This window comes from Populus trichocarpa, chromosome 16 (genome assembly GCF_000002775.5).
Source record: "Populus trichocarpa isolate Nisqually-1 chromosome 16, P.trichocarpa_v4.1, whole genome shotgun sequence".
In the NCBI taxonomy this organism is placed as follows: domain Eukaryota; kingdom Viridiplantae; phylum Streptophyta; class Magnoliopsida; order Malpighiales; family Salicaceae; genus Populus; species Populus trichocarpa.
In genome coordinates this window covers 4,433,066-4,450,244 of record NC_037300.2, presented here as the reverse complement: position 1 = coordinate 4,450,244, position 17,179 = coordinate 4,433,066, and the positions used below count along the sequence as shown (strand labels likewise).

The 17,179-nt window shown below is 32.7% G+C and overlaps 2 protein-coding genes across 7 annotated transcripts; both read left to right on the top strand.

Annotated features, from left to right (window-relative positions):
* The first annotated feature begins 1,942 nt into the window (after window positions 1-1,942).
* LOC112323227 (uncharacterized) lies at window positions 1,943-6,232 on the top strand. 5 transcript variants are annotated; one of them, XR_008057612.1, is made up of 6 exons: window positions 1,943-2,384; window positions 2,493-2,651; window positions 2,973-3,003; window positions 3,238-3,319; window positions 4,332-4,507; window positions 4,663-5,010. XR_008057612.1 is itself a non-coding variant. In XM_052447997.1 (5 exons), the coding sequence occupies exons 1-4, from the start codon at window positions 2,052-2,054 to the stop codon at window positions 4,481-4,483; spliced, it is 726 nt and encodes a 241-aa protein (XP_052303957.1). In that variant the 5' UTR covers window positions 1,944-2,051; the 3' UTR covers window positions 4,484-4,507; window positions 5,988-6,232. The 5 variants fall into 5 exon arrangements, 4 of the variants coding, with proteins under 4 accessions (XP_052303957.1, XP_024443150.2, XP_024443148.2 ...); XM_052447997.1 differs by lacking the exons at window positions 2,973-3,003; window positions 4,663-5,010 and adding an exon at window positions 5,988-6,232 and having other exon boundaries at window positions 1,944-2,384; XM_024587382.2 differs by lacking the exons at window positions 2,973-3,003; window positions 4,663-5,010 and adding an exon at window positions 5,977-6,232 and having other exon boundaries at window positions 1,944-2,384.
* Window positions 6,233-10,999: 4,767 nt separating this feature from the next.
* Window positions 11,000-15,591, top strand: LOC7488054 (eukaryotic translation initiation factor 3 subunit C). Of its 2 annotated transcripts, none has more exons than XM_024587295.2 (4): window positions 11,000-11,126; window positions 11,380-11,413; window positions 11,539-13,311; window positions 14,437-15,591. In XM_024587295.2, exons 2-4 carry the CDS (start codon window positions 11,390-11,392, stop codon window positions 15,364-15,366), a joined length of 2,727 nt encoding a protein of 908 aa, XP_024443063.2. In that variant the 5' UTR covers window positions 11,000-11,126; window positions 11,380-11,389; the 3' UTR covers window positions 15,367-15,591. The 2 variants fall into 2 exon arrangements, with proteins under 2 accessions (XP_024443063.2, XP_024443064.2); XM_024587296.2 differs by having other exon boundaries at window positions 11,020-11,126; window positions 11,385-11,413.
* Window positions 15,592-17,179: the final 1,588 nt, after the last annotated feature.

The window sequence follows — 17,179 nt, the reverse complement described above, 5'->3', positions numbered from 1 at the left end:
GTTTGAGATAATTTGGCTTTATAGAAAAATAAAAAATATATGTTTTAATATTTTCTATAAATAATATTGTTTGTTAGTTTATTTATTTTTTCTTCTTTGTTTTTAATTTGGTTATTGCATTATTTCTCTTTAATTTAATTCTTTTATGTATAATATTTTTAGTATTTGTAACTAAATTTTCATTTTTTATAATTTGATGATAAATTTTCATTGGTTGGGATTTTAATTTAAATATTATTAATTTAGTTTTATTTTTTAAATAATGATGTTATCAGTAATTAATGAACATATTTTTGACATGTTACTTGATAAAAAAATCTAATCATGGTTTTTTTTTTAAGGAGTTTCTTTAACCACCTTGATTTCTCTTGCTCGATCCAATTTCTCCATTCATCAAAGAATAAATCAAATTAGATTTTTTTGCATGTATTATATCGCGGGTTAGGTCAAACCTCTCCCAACAACAAAAAAGATGTCGATGATAACCTGAATCAACATAAGTTAACTTGACTAACACGTGACTCAGGATATGAGATTAAGATACCCTCGTATAAAACAAAACAAAAAAATAACAAAGCTCAAAGTCTAATAATATAATGTTAAATGATACAATTGAAAAAAAAATCTATTTAAAAAAAATGTCAAAGGAAAAAACTTGAGTCAACTCAAGCTCTCTCTACTAACCAGCCACCTGCAATATGAGATTGGAATAAAAATTTAAATTCTTAAAAAAAAACCTAGAAAAAATTATCAAAGTTAAATAAAAAAATATTGAAAAAAAAACTAAGTATTTGAGTTAACTTGACTAACTCGTGACCCAAGATAATCCCACAAAAAGGAAAAACATAAAAAAAAAAAAAAACAGAAAGCTCAAGGCTTAATAACCTAATGTAAAATGATGAAATTAAAAAAAAATAAAAAAGACCCAAAAAGATCAAAGTTAAATCGGGCTAATTGTCAAAATCAGTGACTCAGGTCATGAGATTGATATGATTTCATAGAAGGCAAAAACAAAAAACATAACGAAGCAAAATTCTCAATCATCAAAAATTAAAAAAGAAAAAAAATAACAATCAAAATAATGATGACAAAATCTGATATTAAAAACTAATAAAAGAAATAATGAGGGACCAAATTAAAAAATAAATTAAATTAAAAAATAATTAAAAATAGTAATCAAAATAATAAGGATTAAAATTTGACAAAAAAATAAATAAAGTAAAATGTTGAAGGAAAAAATTTAAAAACTAAATCAAGAAAAAAAAACAACAATAAAAAGAATGGGGACATATTTGATATAAAATCAAATCAAATTAAATGACAATGGATGAAATTAAATAAAAAATCAAAACCAATAATGACCAATCAAAAAAATAAAGACCACAATTAAAAAAAATAAAAGGACAACTCTGAATTTTGGTTGACCCAATGTGAATTTATAGAAGATAAAGAGAAAAAAGGGAGATGAGGGGGGAAAAAGCTCACTATTGGACATTTCAACTGATATTGTGGTTGGGTATTTTTTGTTGTCGGAAGCCACACCGCACGCGCACTGGCTCATGTGTTACATGAGTCAACTACTTTTTATTTTTATTTTTATTTTTATTTTTTATTTGTTAAAAGAATCATTTGCCTCTAATTGAAATATATTATTATGAAATAATTATGAAGAAAATATTAAAATATCTCTAGAGGCCCTTTTTAATTTTTTTTAATTTTTAAAATAATGTTGCCATTTTATTTTATTTTCTAAGAAACGACTCAAAAGCATTTCTTGTTTGACAAATGAATAATATCATTTTGCCTCTAAAGATAGGCCATTTGATTGTTGTTACGAAGGACAGTGCAATGAGTGTTTTTTTTTTTTTTTTGGATAATTACTCATCATGGGCCCTTTTAATTTAGCTTAGGCCCAATTCTTGTTTCCCTTGTATAATACAAGGAGTAACTGTTTCCCTGAAGCTCGTTTTCCTACTTCAGTGGTTCATCAATGCCATAAAATAACAAAAGCGGCACCGTGTCCCCTCAATTTCATTTTGCAGGGCTACAAAATGGAAGAAGAGCAAGTGAAACCTCAAAACGATACCGCTTTCACTGAAGACGACGACGACGACCCTCCAACGTTAAGTTCACACGCTCTGGCTGCTTTGAAAGAGTTCCTCCAACAACAACAACCCATCACTGACCAAACTTCACAAACCGACGGAGAAGGTTCTGAAACCGGAGAGAAAGTAGCCTTAGTAGCAGAGGACTGGAGGCTTAGCCAGTTTTGGTACGACCCGTTAACCGCAGAGACTGTAGCAAACGAGGTTCTTGCTTTATTAACCAATCCCAGTTCACTCGCAGTTTGTATCGCTTGTCCAACCCTTTATGCTTACATCAAGGTAGTACACAAAATTGAAACTTTTGAACTGGGTTTTGCTTCTTTTTTTTATGGGTTGCTGTCAATTTTCTTGGTTTTTGGGTGAGTGGGTTCTTTTTTTTGTTGGCAGAAAATTGATCCGAGTGTGAATGTGCAATTACTGGAGTATGACAAGAGATTTGAGCAATATGGGAGTGATTTCACATTTTATGATTATAATAAACCAGAAGATTTGCCTGGTCAACTTAAGCATGCTTTTCAAGTTGTTGTTGCAGATCCTCCTTATTTGGTTAGTTATAAAGTTTGCCTTTCTTTCAACTTAAATTTGTGTTAATTCATGTTGTTTTTGCCATGTAATTAGTATCTAGTATTACTAGTGCTTATGTTATTTAATGGGGTATCTTTTTTTTGTTTTGACCGAAAGATTGAGGATGTCTGTTTTACTTGTTTTATGTTAAGGTTGCCAAGGAGAAGATTTTGTGGTACCTGTCTGTGCCATATTTGGTTTTGAACTGTTGGATTATTGGTTGAATAATTAGATATCCTTTGTTCAGGCATAATGACCTACTTAGAAGATCTCTAATATTTGCTTCTTCTTTTTTTATTACAGATTTTGTTGTGCTATAATTTCTACTTGATCGGTAATTCCTTGTACATGTTTAGTAAGCTACAGGTTTTCAATTTTGTTCAACTGTGTCTTGTAGTCCCTGGTGGATATTTATACAAGGAAGCTTGTTTCTTGTCATTGTGCCCTGGATCTTTCCCTCTTCTTTTTTTTCTTTTTTTTTTGTTTCCGTTTAGTTGATAGACTGCAAACTGTTCAATAGTCATGTGAAAAGGCCATGGTCTCATTTAACTGATGCTTATGATGGCAGAGTCAGGAGTGCTTAGAAAAGGTTGCTCAAGCAATTTCTTTTCTTGCAATACCAGGAAAATCATATTTGCTTCTGCTCACAGGTAAACATTGATCATTCTCCGTCCTACTCTTTCTCATTTGCAAGCTCTGGTGAGTCTGCTATATAATGCTACTAGTCCAATCTCAGCAATCTGTAAATTTGTTGAGACCTGAGATTTTCTATAGAATTAGATATCTAGAGCTAGGGCAAAGCTAGCAGCACTTCCTCCAGCACTTGCTTGTTTACAACATCCACTTTACATCTCTTTACTCTATTTGGAATGACAAAGTGCCTATAGGGTTCCAGATTATTATGTTTGCCTTCCCCTAAATTTTCTGTTGCCTAGTTTTGATTCGCTTTCCCTGTCTCTTTATTTTTATGCCATTTTCCTCTCTTTTAGAATCCCTTCTATTGCACCAAAACTTACTTATGTGATATTACCTTGGCTGACAATTGGTTTTGGACCTTTTGCAAGAAATTTGTGGGATTTTTAGTCTTATTTGGTAGAGAATATGTGAGTTTTGGACCTGATCTCAAATAATACAAGGGATCTCTTGAATCTGGGATAAAATACACTTGGGTTTTCACTGGAGATGCTAGTCTCGTTCTTGTTGCTCAAATATGTTGATTGAACTACCATTAAGTGGATTATTAGCGGGTTTATAGATCACTTTGGTATAATTGATCAGAACAAGAAGAAACAATAAAGAGAAATTATCTTGTTCTTTGTTGATGGAAATTGAGGGTTTAGAGAAGATTCTTGCAATATATTTAATTTAGGAGACAGTAATCTACTGGTATTTGTTCTTGTTTTAATGTGTAATCTCTTTCTTGCTTGGTCTTGGACTGCTTGTAATGATGGAATTTTTTTGTCACTAGCTCTTAGTATCCTTTTCCTCTTGCAATTAATTAGTTTGATTAAAATGAAGAGATGTGATGTGGATGTTCTAGACGTGAGAGTATTGAAAAGCAAGTGTTAGAGTGAGTGTTGCTAGCACTCCCAACGAAGTTGCATTGTATTTTCTTTCCAGCTTTCTGGTGAATCTGATGCATTATATATTCTTGACTTGTAGGAGACGTGCAGAAGGATAAGGCAGCTGAGCTCTTAGGATTGCATTCATGTGGTTTTAGGCCTCAACATTCTAGCAAACTTGGGAATGAATTTAGGCTATTCACAAACTATGACCCTGGAATGAGACTAGGAGGGTGGGAGCTGGAGAAATAGATCTTTTCTCTCTCCATGGATCTGGTGAGTTAATATTGTTGAAAACTTTCAAGTATGTACTTTTTAGTAGAGGACCGAATGGCATTTCACATTGCCTAAAAACTTAGCAGAATATGTGAACTATATACATTGTCCAAGCTCAAAGTTTAACTCTGGCTTAGTTCATCGTATGTGGGCAGACTTTGGACCATTGATTCGATGCAGAGAATGATTATAACGGGAGCCTTTCCTTTAACGATAAATCGAAAAGTCGAGGTAGATCGATGCATTTAAGAATGCCTACACTATTGACGTGGGTGTATGGTGCAAAATTTTCAGCTTCCTCCTGAACCCCAGGATATCTTCTGCTTATTTTAATATTTGATTTCTTGGAAATTTTAGTTTGTAATTTTGGATGTGTGAATTAGTCCAATGCAAACTGTCTAGAGAGAATTTTTGAGATTTTAAATCAGAACCGCTTTCAGATGTGCTCTCGCACTAGCCAAGTAAAACTCACAGGTTGTACTTCAATCAACCAGTTTTTGTCACATCCCTCTCCTAATTACTTGGTATCTTTGATATATTCACTATAGAGTAGTGCTAGCTAAGTAAACCAACCTCTCTAATTCCTTATTGTTACCTAATCAGTTAAAACATGTATAAATATACATAACTTGGGAACTTATATGACATCTTGTTGTCTTGTCTTGATCATTCACGTATAATTTACATCTTTACACAGTTGTCATATTGATCTATCACACACTAAAAGAGTTCTTGCATGATATATGTTTACATATGCATTTACATGTGTAATGACCCATACTAAAAAACTAACCTATAAAAGATACAATAGCACCACTTAAGTTTCAAGCTAGGATTCCAAAGAAACTGTGGTTGGTCACTTTGATTCTTTGAAAATAATTTATCAACTGCTAATGAGATAACCTAGTGAACGATTAAAGAAATAAGCATGGGAAACTTCATAAGTTTCCAACATATATGCCCAACATCAATATCTCATATCCATATACCCACCACATTGGTAGCATATGTAATATATAGGTGGCCATAATTTCTTTTAAAGCATGCTTTACTCTTTTCACATATCATGTGCACTTATATCAACACAATATTTGGGCTAAAACTTATCTTTTACTTTAGAAGAACACATCATAATTCAATCTTTCACAATCATACTCTTATTTAGCAACTATCATATGGAGTTTCTACTGAAAACTAAGGTTATACATATATATTATGAAAATCCAGCAAACATTTAAAGAGCTTCTTCATACATAAAAGCATCTAAAACTATAGGAATTATGCATACTTATCAATTTAGTCACTCATTTTAAGCTTTAGCTCTCTTTCTTTTCTTTCCTTTCTCTTATAACCTCACAAACTATCTTCGATTTTCTTTCTAACAATTCTATTGATCTAATCCCTAATACGTCACAATTTGTTCTTGGAATATATGGTTTGGTGGTGTTAATTTGTATGATGGTGTTTAGCTCTCTTTTAGGTTCAAGAAATGGAAGAAAAAGATGTGGTTAGTTCTGAAAATCTTAAAGGAAAGCACCTCTCTACCTTTCTTTGGACACCTCATGAGCATGACGTGCCAAAACTTCATGCAAAATTTATCCTACTTCAACTCGTTAAGTTGGTAATTGCATTTCGACCCTTCTTTTCTTTAGTTCTTTGGTTTTGTCTCTTAATTTACTCTAATCTAAATCATAAATTATAATCAATGCAAATTTTAGGGTGTTACAGTTTTTCTCTTCCGAGCTGAAATTTAAACTTTATTGAGTAAGGTTTAAATTTCTGCATGTTATACTAAACTACTGTAGCATCGGTAATAGCATCCTCTACAGGGATAGAGGCTCATGTCTTGTAGCCCACTTGTCCATTAGCAGATTAGTCCACAGTGGCTATTATTGTTATAGTTTTTATTTTTCAAAGTGTATTTTAAATTGTTTTTCATATAAAAGAGTATTAAATTAATTTTTTAGATGGTTTTTTATGGTTTAATATGTAAAAATATATTATTTTTAATTGAAAAATACATTGCACTATATTATTAAATACACGAACCCTTCTCTATGAATTGTATTCCATGTTACTGCAAATATGAAACTTTTAACGATTTGATGACATCTCAACATTGAAAGATAGATGAAAGATGAGACCAAATTATTTAAGGGTAGCAACACAAAATTGTGTGTTTCCTTTGAAAATGGAAACATACAATACAAAATGTTTTAGAAAGAGGGCCAGAATAGAGCTTGTTATGTGATATTTTTTAAAATCTATTTTTATTTAATTATACAAAAATTAAAATAAATATTTGTAAGAAAGAAAACATTTAAATTCATGAAAAAATATATTTTTTTTAGTCAAAACTGCCATTTCTAATCTATGTAGTTTTTTGTTTTAGGTTTAGTAATAATATGTCCTTTTATTAGCAACATGATTTATGGAATAAAAATTAATGGCAATTAAAAAAAGATATTCATTAAAATTATAATGACTTAAATTAAATAGGTAAAAAACATGTCTTCTTAATAATAATAAAAAAACTTCCTTTTTTTTATTCATGTACATATTTCTTTAGTTGTTTTGATGATAACTTTTATTAGAAGCATTGTTTCTTTTTTTAAAAAAAAAAAACTTATTATGATCCTGAAGACAAGTTTTATACAAAAACAATTCAATGAATTAATCATTTCTACCGACTTGTGTGAATCAATCTAAAAATAATAAATAAATAAAACATTATATAAAAATTTTGAAACAAAAAATTAACAAAATAGATGTAAGTATTAATGAGAAATGTTTTAAATTTCTTTTGCATATTAAGTGATATATAATTATTTATAAAGTAATTGTTAATAAATTTAATTTTCTTAAAAAATGTGATATAATTGGATAGTTTTAATAAATTTATTTAAAGTTAATTTTATTTTAAAATTTAAATAAAAAATAAGATTAAATATTTTTTTAATAAACAGGACAAGCACGCTTGAGTTTGCACGCTTGACCTAAAAGATCAGGCTCACGTGCTCTATTTTTTTTCAATAGACAAACAATGCATTGTTTTATGGTTCATATTTCAGCCATCTCTAGTGGCTTGAAAGTCAAAGTCATAGTTTTTAAATCCAAAAATCTATTTTTCAACTTGTTTTCTTTTCTAAACACCTAAACAATATTTTGGGACTTATTAAACCATTTTAATCTAAAAGCACTTTCCAATCACTCAAAAACCTCAAAAATAGATTAAATAAAAAAAATGTTCCAAAGGCCTAATTTATTTTTTTGACATGATGAAAAATTTCAATGGCCTCCATGAAACTCCTCTCTACAAGATAAAAATATTGACATTAAAATTAATCTTTCTTGTAGCTTGAATGTGCCTGATCATCATTTTCTCTCTCCTCTCATTTTTAAATGATTTTCTTTGTCATCTCTCAACACTCAATTATTAAAACATGAAAAATTAAAATTTAGGGCAAAAACATAAAAATCTAAAACCTTAAAGACCAAATAATATAAACAACCTTCATGAAACCCTTCTCTACAAGATAAAAATATTGACACTGAGATAAGTTATTTTTGTAGCATAAATATGCTTGATCGACCTTTTCTCTCAACTTTTATTTTTTATGACTCTCTCTCTTTAACACTCAATGACTGAAACGTAAAAAATAAAGTTTAGGATCAAGATGTAAAATCCTAAAACTTTAAGGACCAAATAATACATAAATTGAAACTTTAAGGACCAAACAGAATAGTTTGGTGTCTTTTGAACAATGTATTCAATTTTTTGTTTATTTTGATTATTGTTCTTTGATTTCTTTTAACTATAACCCAAAATTCTATTTCGCAACATGATCTTTAATTTAACATCAGAATTTTCTTCGACAGTTCACATATACGGGAGGATGTAAAGTGAAAACAAAATCCTTAATAAATAAAAACTATTAATATAAAAAATAAAATTCAAGAAAGAAAAAAACACAATGTATAAATAAATAGTTTTGAGTCTACAATGTTTACAGCGAGGGGCTACATTGCTTGTGTAGTAGTCTAACTAGACGAGGGCTCAAGCTACGCTGCTAGTCCGTCCTAATTTTTCATAAAATATTCAGGCACCACAAGTGTGTTTTAAAAAAGAAAAAAAAAAGAAAAATCTAATAACCTGAATCATAACCCCGACCAACCAATTAGCCTTGGAAAAATCTGGTCAAAACTTGCTGACCTTTTTCTTTTTTTAAAGAGGAACACTGTCATTTTACATATTTATAAAATAAAAAAGAGGGTTGACCTGGATCAATCCACTTGACCCGAGTTAATTCAAGTCAATTAACCTGACTCGTGACTAGGGACTTGCTTCGGGTTCATCCCTGGATTTGGTTTGGAAAGTATGTGATAGATGAATTTTAAAACCTGAGACACATGTTATTAGAAGTGAAGCACCATACATGGAAAAACATAGAAGTCTAATATTCAACAAATCAAATGTTAAATAATGTAATTGAGAAAAAAATCAATAAAATTAAATAATTTAAAATAAAAAATTACAATCTCGACTCGACAATTTAAATCGTGAACCAGGTGATCCAAGGCCTCTGTTGAGCCGGGTTCCAACAAAAATAGAAAGAGGATTAACCCGATATCATCCAATTAAAAAATAGGGTTGACTTGCAACCCAATAAGCCATGAAAAAACTTATTCAAAAACCTTTGACCTTTTTTTCTCTATTTTGTTTTTCAAAATAATGTCATTTCTATATGTTTATATAAAAAAAAAATGGGTTGACATGGGTCAACCAACCTTACACGGGTCAACCCATTTGACCTGTTATCCAGGTTAACTCATTAGACATGTGACCTCGGACTTGCCCTGAATCGACCTCTAGGTTGAGTTTAAAAGTTATGTCATAGATAACTTTTAAAACCCGTGACATGAGTTATTACATCGGAATCACCATACATGAGAAAACCGAGAAGTCCATTCCTTAACAAATTAAATGTTGAATAATACAATTAGAAAAAAAAACAATAGCATGAAATAATTTAAAATAAAAATTAGTAATTAAAATAATGAGGGTGAAAATAAAAATAAAAAATAAATTATAGGGCAAGAAAAAATCTTTGATTGGAGGGTTAAATTAAAAAAAAGACAAAAAAATAAAAGTATAAGGACCAAATTAGAGAAAAAAAACCACAACAAACTTGGATTGAATGATGAAATTAAAAACCACCAAAATTTTGACAAAAAGACCAAGGAAAAATTAGAAATTAAAAGAACAAGTACCAAATTAAAAAATATTATATGTGAAAAATTAGAATTGATGACTAAATTGAAAATAAAAAAGGTTTTACAAAAGGACTAAGAAAAAAAAATAAAAAATTAAAACATTAAGGACTAAACTGGAAAAAAATAAAATACCTAAAATTAGAATTGAAGGACTAAATTGAAAACAAATAAAACTTCTATAAAATTATCAAAGAAAAATTAAAAAAAATAAAGACTAAAATTAAAATAACAAATTAGAATTGATGACTAAATTGAAAATAAAAAAAGGTTTTACAAAAGGACTAAGAAAAAAAATTAAAAATTAAAACATTAAGGACCAAACTGGAAAAAATAAAATACCTAAAATTAGAATTGAAGGACTAAATTGAAAACAAATAAAACTTTTATAAAATTATCAAAGAAAAATTAAAAAAAATAGAGACTAAAATTAAAATAATAAAAAAAAAGAAAAAACTTGCATTTATTACAAGGAGAGAGAAATCAAAAAGAAAAAAAAATCAACCGGTAACAATCTGCCATATTATCGATGATGTGTACTGCACCAGGTGAAAAAGAATATAGCGACGTATTTAATGATATAGTGGAAGAACTTGTTCAATAACCAGAAGTCACTATACACACCGTTCAAAAGATAACACTAGCAATTTTATTGATTAAAAAATTAATATTTTAGGAGAAAAATACTAAATTACCTTTCATGTAGAGATTTACCATAAAACCTATTTGAAAAGATAAAAACTCCTGAATCCACTGCCATTTTTTCCTTTGCTACAAGGGAAAAGTTTTATTGTTCTAATGCAAACAGAAGGTATAAAACTTTTTTTTTTTATGAAATTAAGGATGATTATATTATTTAATTGTTTAAAAATTATGGAAGAAATATATATATATATATACCTGTACAATCTTTAAATGATTAATAAACTGTGTAAAAAAATCTAAAATACCCCTACTTATGGTTTTCCTCGGAAAGGAAAAAGGCATTATTTTACTTTAGCCAGCGGTGAATATAAAAATGTGTATGAATACAGTAAATTTGACTTCTGATTTAATTGTTTTTTTTTATAAAATTACAAGAGAAACCACCATAGAACGCAGGGTCAATTACTATTCATTCCTTGGTGACTGACGTGTCATTCAACTTGGACTAAGGGTCGTCTGTGACCACAAATTATTAACCGCCAAAACTATCTTAAATATTGAACAATATTACAAATACACCCTCACTATGAGCCTCACTTCTTTTATCCACGGCCGCGTATCAAAAGGAAAGGACCCTTTCACTGAATCCAGCCTCACCATCAACAGCTTTTCGCAAATCCAACAATCAAGCATCTCGGTCCAGGTACTCCCTCCCTCCCTCTTTCTCTCACTTTTTGAATTTTTTTGATAAAAAATATATAATGTCAATTTTGAATTGGACAAAATTAATCTGCTAGTTAACAGTAAACTGAGCAATTAAGAGCTAGTGAGTTTTAAAGATTAAAACTTGGTTTAGTTGCCTGCTTTAGTGTTGAGTTAGTTCTCTGCTTATTAGTTTCCGGGGGGTGTAATTCTGTGTTTTTTTTTGTTCGTTGCTGTGTGTTTTTTCCATGCAGAGTAGACAAAATGTCGTCGCGTTTCTGGACACAGGTTGGTGAAGTTTGCTAATTTTAATTTTGTTATTTCATACTCAAGGAGAAGGGCACGATGCTATTTATGGTATTTTTAGTTTTGTTGTTCTGGGTGTTCTTATTTACTTTCTGATTTTGTTATAGGGTGGGAGTGACTCTGACGAGGAGGAGAGTGAAAATGATGAAGATGAGGTTGAGAAGGAAGAAGCTGGGGAGTCTACTGCCCAATCTGCTCAAAACAGATATCTTAGAGAAACTGCTAGTGATAGTGATGACTCTGATGATAAAAAACGTGTGGTCAGGTCAGCCAAAGACAAACGTTTTGAAGAGCTGTCAGCCACTGTTGATCAAATGAAGAATGCAATGAAGATTAATGACTGGGTCAGCTTGCAAGAGAGCTTTGATAAGATTAATAAGCAACTTGAGAAAGTCATGCGGGTGATGGAATCAGAGAAGGCCCCTGCTCTTTACATCAAAGCTCTAGTAATGCTCGAAGATTTCTTGAATCAAGCTTTGGCGAATAAGGAAGCAAAAAAGAAAATGAGCAGCAGCAATGCCAAGGCGTTGAATGCAATGAAGCAAAAATTGAAGAAAAACAATAAACAATATGAAGACCAAATTAATAAATATAGAGAACACCCTGAAAGTGAGGAAGAACCAGAGGCTGAAGAGGAGGATGAGTCAGATTTGGAGTTTGAGGAGGACCCTTCTAAGATCGCAATGTCCAATGAGGAGGATGAGGATAATGTGGATGACCAAACTGAAAAGGACGGGGGCTGGGAGAAGATGATGAGTAAGAAAGATAAGCTCATGGATAAGCAGTTTGCAAAAGATCCTAGTGAAATCACCTGGGATATTGTAAACAAGAAGTTTAAAGAAATTGTTGCTGCCCGGGGAAGGAGGGGAACTGGAAGGTTTGAGCAGGTTGAGCAGCTAACTTTCCTGACAAAGGTTGCTAAGACCCCTGCACAGAAGTTGGAGATTCTATTTAGTGTGGTCTCTGCCCAGTTTGATGTGAGTCCAGGTCTCAGCGGGCACATGCCAATCAATGTCTGGAAAAATTGTGTTCAGAACATGCTTATTATTCTTGACATTCTGGAACAGTATCCTAGTATTGTAGTGGATGACACAGTTGAGCCTGATGAGAATGAAACCCAAAAAGGAGGAGACCATAATGGTCCAATTCGGATTTGGGGAAACTTAGTGGCTTTTCTTGAGAGGATCGATTCTGAGTTCTTCAAGAGTTTGCAGTGCATTGATCCACATACGCATGAGTACGTTGAGAGACTGCAGGATGAACCAATGTTTTTAGTTCTTGCTCAGAATGCCCAAGAATATTTAGAGCATGTTGGAGACCTTAAAGCTGCAGCAAAGGTTGCTTTGAAACGAGTTGAGCTGATCTATTACAAACCGCAAGAGGTTTATGATGCCATGAGAAAGTTGGTTGAACAAACAGAAGATGGAGGCAATGGTGAGGAGCCTAAGGTTGAGGGAAGTAGGGGTTCCTCTGCATTTGTTGTTACTTCTGAGCTTGTGCCTCGAAAGCCTACCTTTCCTGAGAATAGCAGAGCGATGATGGATGCTTTAGTCTCCCTCATTTACAAGTCTGGAGATGAGCGGACCAAGGCTCGTGCTATGCTCTGTGATATCTACCATCATGCTCTCCTGGATGAGCTCTCAACCTCCCGTGACCTGTTATTGATGAGTCACCTGCAAGATAATATTCAGCACATGGACATTTCAAGCCAGATACTTTTTAACAGGGCTATGGCACAGCTTGGTTTATGTGCATTCCGTGTTGGGATGATCACTGAAGCACATGGCTGCCTTTTTGAGTTATATTCTGGTGGGAGGGTGAAAGAGTTGCTTGCACAAGGTGTTTCACAAAGTCGATACCATGAGAAGACTCAAGAACAGGTGCTGCTCTTCTTCTTATTTTCTAATGATTATTTTTGGTCATACTTGCCGTGCTTAAGGAGTAGCTTTTGTTATCAACTGTAAAGCTAAGTTGTAGTTTGTCTCATAATTCAAGCTGGGTGAAGGACAGTTTACTTGTCTCAAGAAGCTCATGATTTTGCTTGGATAAGCAGTCAACAATAGCTGCTAGGGCTGATTTTGTTTCTGGACATTTAGCTCATTGTTTTGAGTTGAATGCTGAGGGCTATGCTTACAGTCTAGGCACCAGATTTAATCACTTGTCATGTACTTCAGCTTTATATGCTAAGTTTTGATTTTTATGTGTTCATGATGTTTTTTTTTTAATTTTTTTGCTCTTATATTTTGTATCCTAGTTAAAACAGGTTCTAGATTAGTTGCATCGATCATGTTTATTCAGACTCTTATTATTTGCTGACAATGATGTGCAAATGTTGTGTATTGTGATTTGATTTATCACCCATCCATTTCTTTGCAAGTATAAGTGTTTATTTCTTGTGATGTTCAGTATGTAATTCTTGAAGATGTGGTCCATTTTTTGTCATACATACATTTTCACAAATAAACTGTCCTAGGTCAATCATTGTGAATGTTTCTTCAAAATAATTATGGTGATAATTATGATGGAGAAAATACCACTGGACTTTGTAACTTCATTTTTTGTGAGGAGTGGTCCTATCTATATATTCAGTTGCAGTTGATCTTAGATGCATGTATATGCATATATATTCAGTTGATTTTAGATGCGTGTATGAGTATAAATTCAGTGCTATCAATGCCCTTATTAGTGTATGTAACTAGAGCAAGCATTTGGTCTTTTATCGCAATCCAGTAAATATTCCACCTTTCATATCTCATCTTGAGTAAAATTTTAAAAGCTCATGGATTATGAAAAAATAAGACCTATGAATTGCTGTTGAGCATGAATATGTTGCTCTACATTTGTTTGAGGTTGTTAGCTTCAGTGAATAAACTTAAAGTCTTGGATATATCATTTTTTAAACAGCTTTTTTCTTGGGTAAATGCTGCTCTTAGATTTATATCCGTCATATTTGATCATTTGTCAAAGGACACCTACTCACTGGCGCAACTAATTGATTTAAACAGGAAAGACTGGAAAGGAGACGTCAGATGCCATATCATATGCACATAAATCTTGAGCTTCTAGAGTCTGTTCATCTAATTTGTGCAATGCTGCTGGAGGTCCCGAACATGGCAGCCAACATTTATGATGCTAAGCGCAAAGTCATTAGCAAGACATTTAGGCGGTTGCTCGAGGTAACTGAGAGGCAAACTTTCACTGGTCCTCCTGAAAATGTCAGGGATCATGTAATGGCTGCTACACGGGCCCTTACCAAAGGAGACTTCCAGAAGGCCTTTGATGTTATCAACTCTCTTGATGTCTGGAAGCTCCTCAGAGATAGAGATGGTGTTCTTGAAATGCTCAAAGCCAAGATAAAGGAAGAAGCTCTGAGGACCCACCTCTTTTCCTACTCTTCCTCCTATGATTCAGTGGGCTTGGACCTGCTGAGCAAAATGTTTGACCTTTCACCAATCCAGACTCAGATCATTGTAAGCAAAATGATGATCAATGAGGAGCTCCATGCAAGTTGGGACCAGCCAACACAGTGCATTGTCTTCTATGACATTGAGCGCACACGGTTGCAGGCTCTGGCATTCCAGCTGACAGAGAAGCTGTCAATCCTTGTTGAAAGTAATGAAAGAGCAATAGAGACTAGGATTGGTGGTGGTGGTCTGGATTTACCTCAGAGGCGGAGAGAAGGCCAGGATTTCGCTAATGCGGCTGCCTCAGGCGGCAAGTGGCAAGAAAAGTCATCTTTCATTCAGGGAAGGCCAGGTTATAGCCGTTCTGGATATAGTGGTGGTGGAAGATCCCAGGACCTAGGCCAAGTTGTTGGGGGTGGCCATTCGAGGGGGGCTGGTCATTTACGAGCAGGAGGTGGATATTCTGGAGGCTCAAGGTATCAGGATGGTTCATCTCGCATGGTTAATCTCCAAAGGGGAGCTCGTGCTTGAAGAAATTTTGCTAGAAACCACTGGAAAGAGATTACAACAACCAATTTTCTGCTTTTCTAATTGCTCTTGATATTGATAGGAACCTTATTTGGAATCGAGTAGTAAACTAGGAAGCTTGTTTTGTTGTTTCCATTTCTTGTCAAACACTCTTCATTATCAGAACTCTTCTTTGTTGAAATCTCGATCAAAATAATGAACTCCATCACAGTCATCCTGTTTCTAGCTGCTTTTGCTTGCACTTAGTTATGACTGTCTGTCTGTTTACTGAGAAGAAATGAAGTAGAGGAATTAAATGGTGAAAGAATAATCCGTGCTGTATGCTAACCCTCTGGTATTTTTCACTTTCACCAGCAGTATTGATTTCCAGTTATCAAATAATATACCATGCATGTCATGTGACATGTACTCATTCCACGTAAGTGCTATTTAGAATAAATAAATAAATTAAAAGGGTTAATGCCTCGCAGTTCACACATCTCTCTGTTACTTTCCTTGCAGGATTGTGGTTTATATGGAGGCATAATTATTCTAACCTATAATGATAACTACAGCGGGGATGTCTGGCTTTTGCACCAGAGTAGCTACCTTGTAGTTGATTGTCATGCAGCCTGGGAAACTACTGATAATAGTTGTAATGTTACTGCTCCGATTTTTGGCAACGTCCAGAGTCAGATGCAGTTAAGTTGGATGCGGACGGAAGCTCTCTTTGAAACCCAGGACGAATTGGTTTTGGTGGTCTCGTCAAGAATGGGGATGATAAATGGCTAGTGGGTTTCTCAGGTTTTGCAGGTTACAGTCAGTACAAACCTTCTTCCAGAACTATTGGCCCTTAAACATGGCTAGCTGGTTGCTTGGAATCAAGGTTACAGTAAAATTGTTTGTAATTTAGATTGCTTGGAAGCATTACACCTAGTGCATGATAATCATACTCAGTTCCATCGCCTCGGGCAGTTATCATGGATATCAGAAATATTTTAGCCACAGATTTGGAGGTTTCTATCTATCATAAGTTAAATGAAGCCAACTCCTGTGCTTATTTCTTAGCCATAGATGGGAGCTGAACAGATGATTGAGTTTTTTATTTGGAATTCTCCTTCCCCATAGATTTCTTGTTTACTTGTTAGTTATCTCAAGGGAGGCTAGTTTTCTTTCTTTTTTTCATTCCACTGTACCAACAAAAAAAATACACCTCTATGTTGTTATTACCACTCCTGTGCGTGACATTTTTATTTTCATTGCACCTTCTGTCGATTAATATTACTAGAATAGTAAAAAATTAACACGTGTCACATACTCGCACCGTGAGATTTTTATTCAAGCATATTTTGATCCCTAAAATTTCTTAAGAAATGTAAAAGGAGAGTTGAGGAAGGAAGCTAGTGAGGATTTCGAATTGAAAAAGTGGTTAGGAAACAAGGCGACGGATCAGAAAGTTATTTTATGTTTAAAAAATATATTTTAAAAAAAAAAACTTCAAAACACTATAGTTACTGATTAAAAAAAATCAAAACTCCTCGTTATTTTATGTTCTGTAGAAGGGTATTAAACGAAAATAAAGTAAAAAGCACTTCCTTAATCATATTTTAAAGTATCAAATCTCAAATGCGAAAACATTAAAAGAAGAAATGGATTTAGTGAAGTACAAACTAAATTACCTGTGCTAAATTATTTTTGTTTTTGTGTTTTAAAAATATTTTAAATAAAATTTATTTTTTTTATTTTTATTTTTTTTTAATATTTTCAGATATTTTAACATATTAATATCAAAAATAAATTTTAAAAAATAAATATATATTTTAAATAAAAAATACTT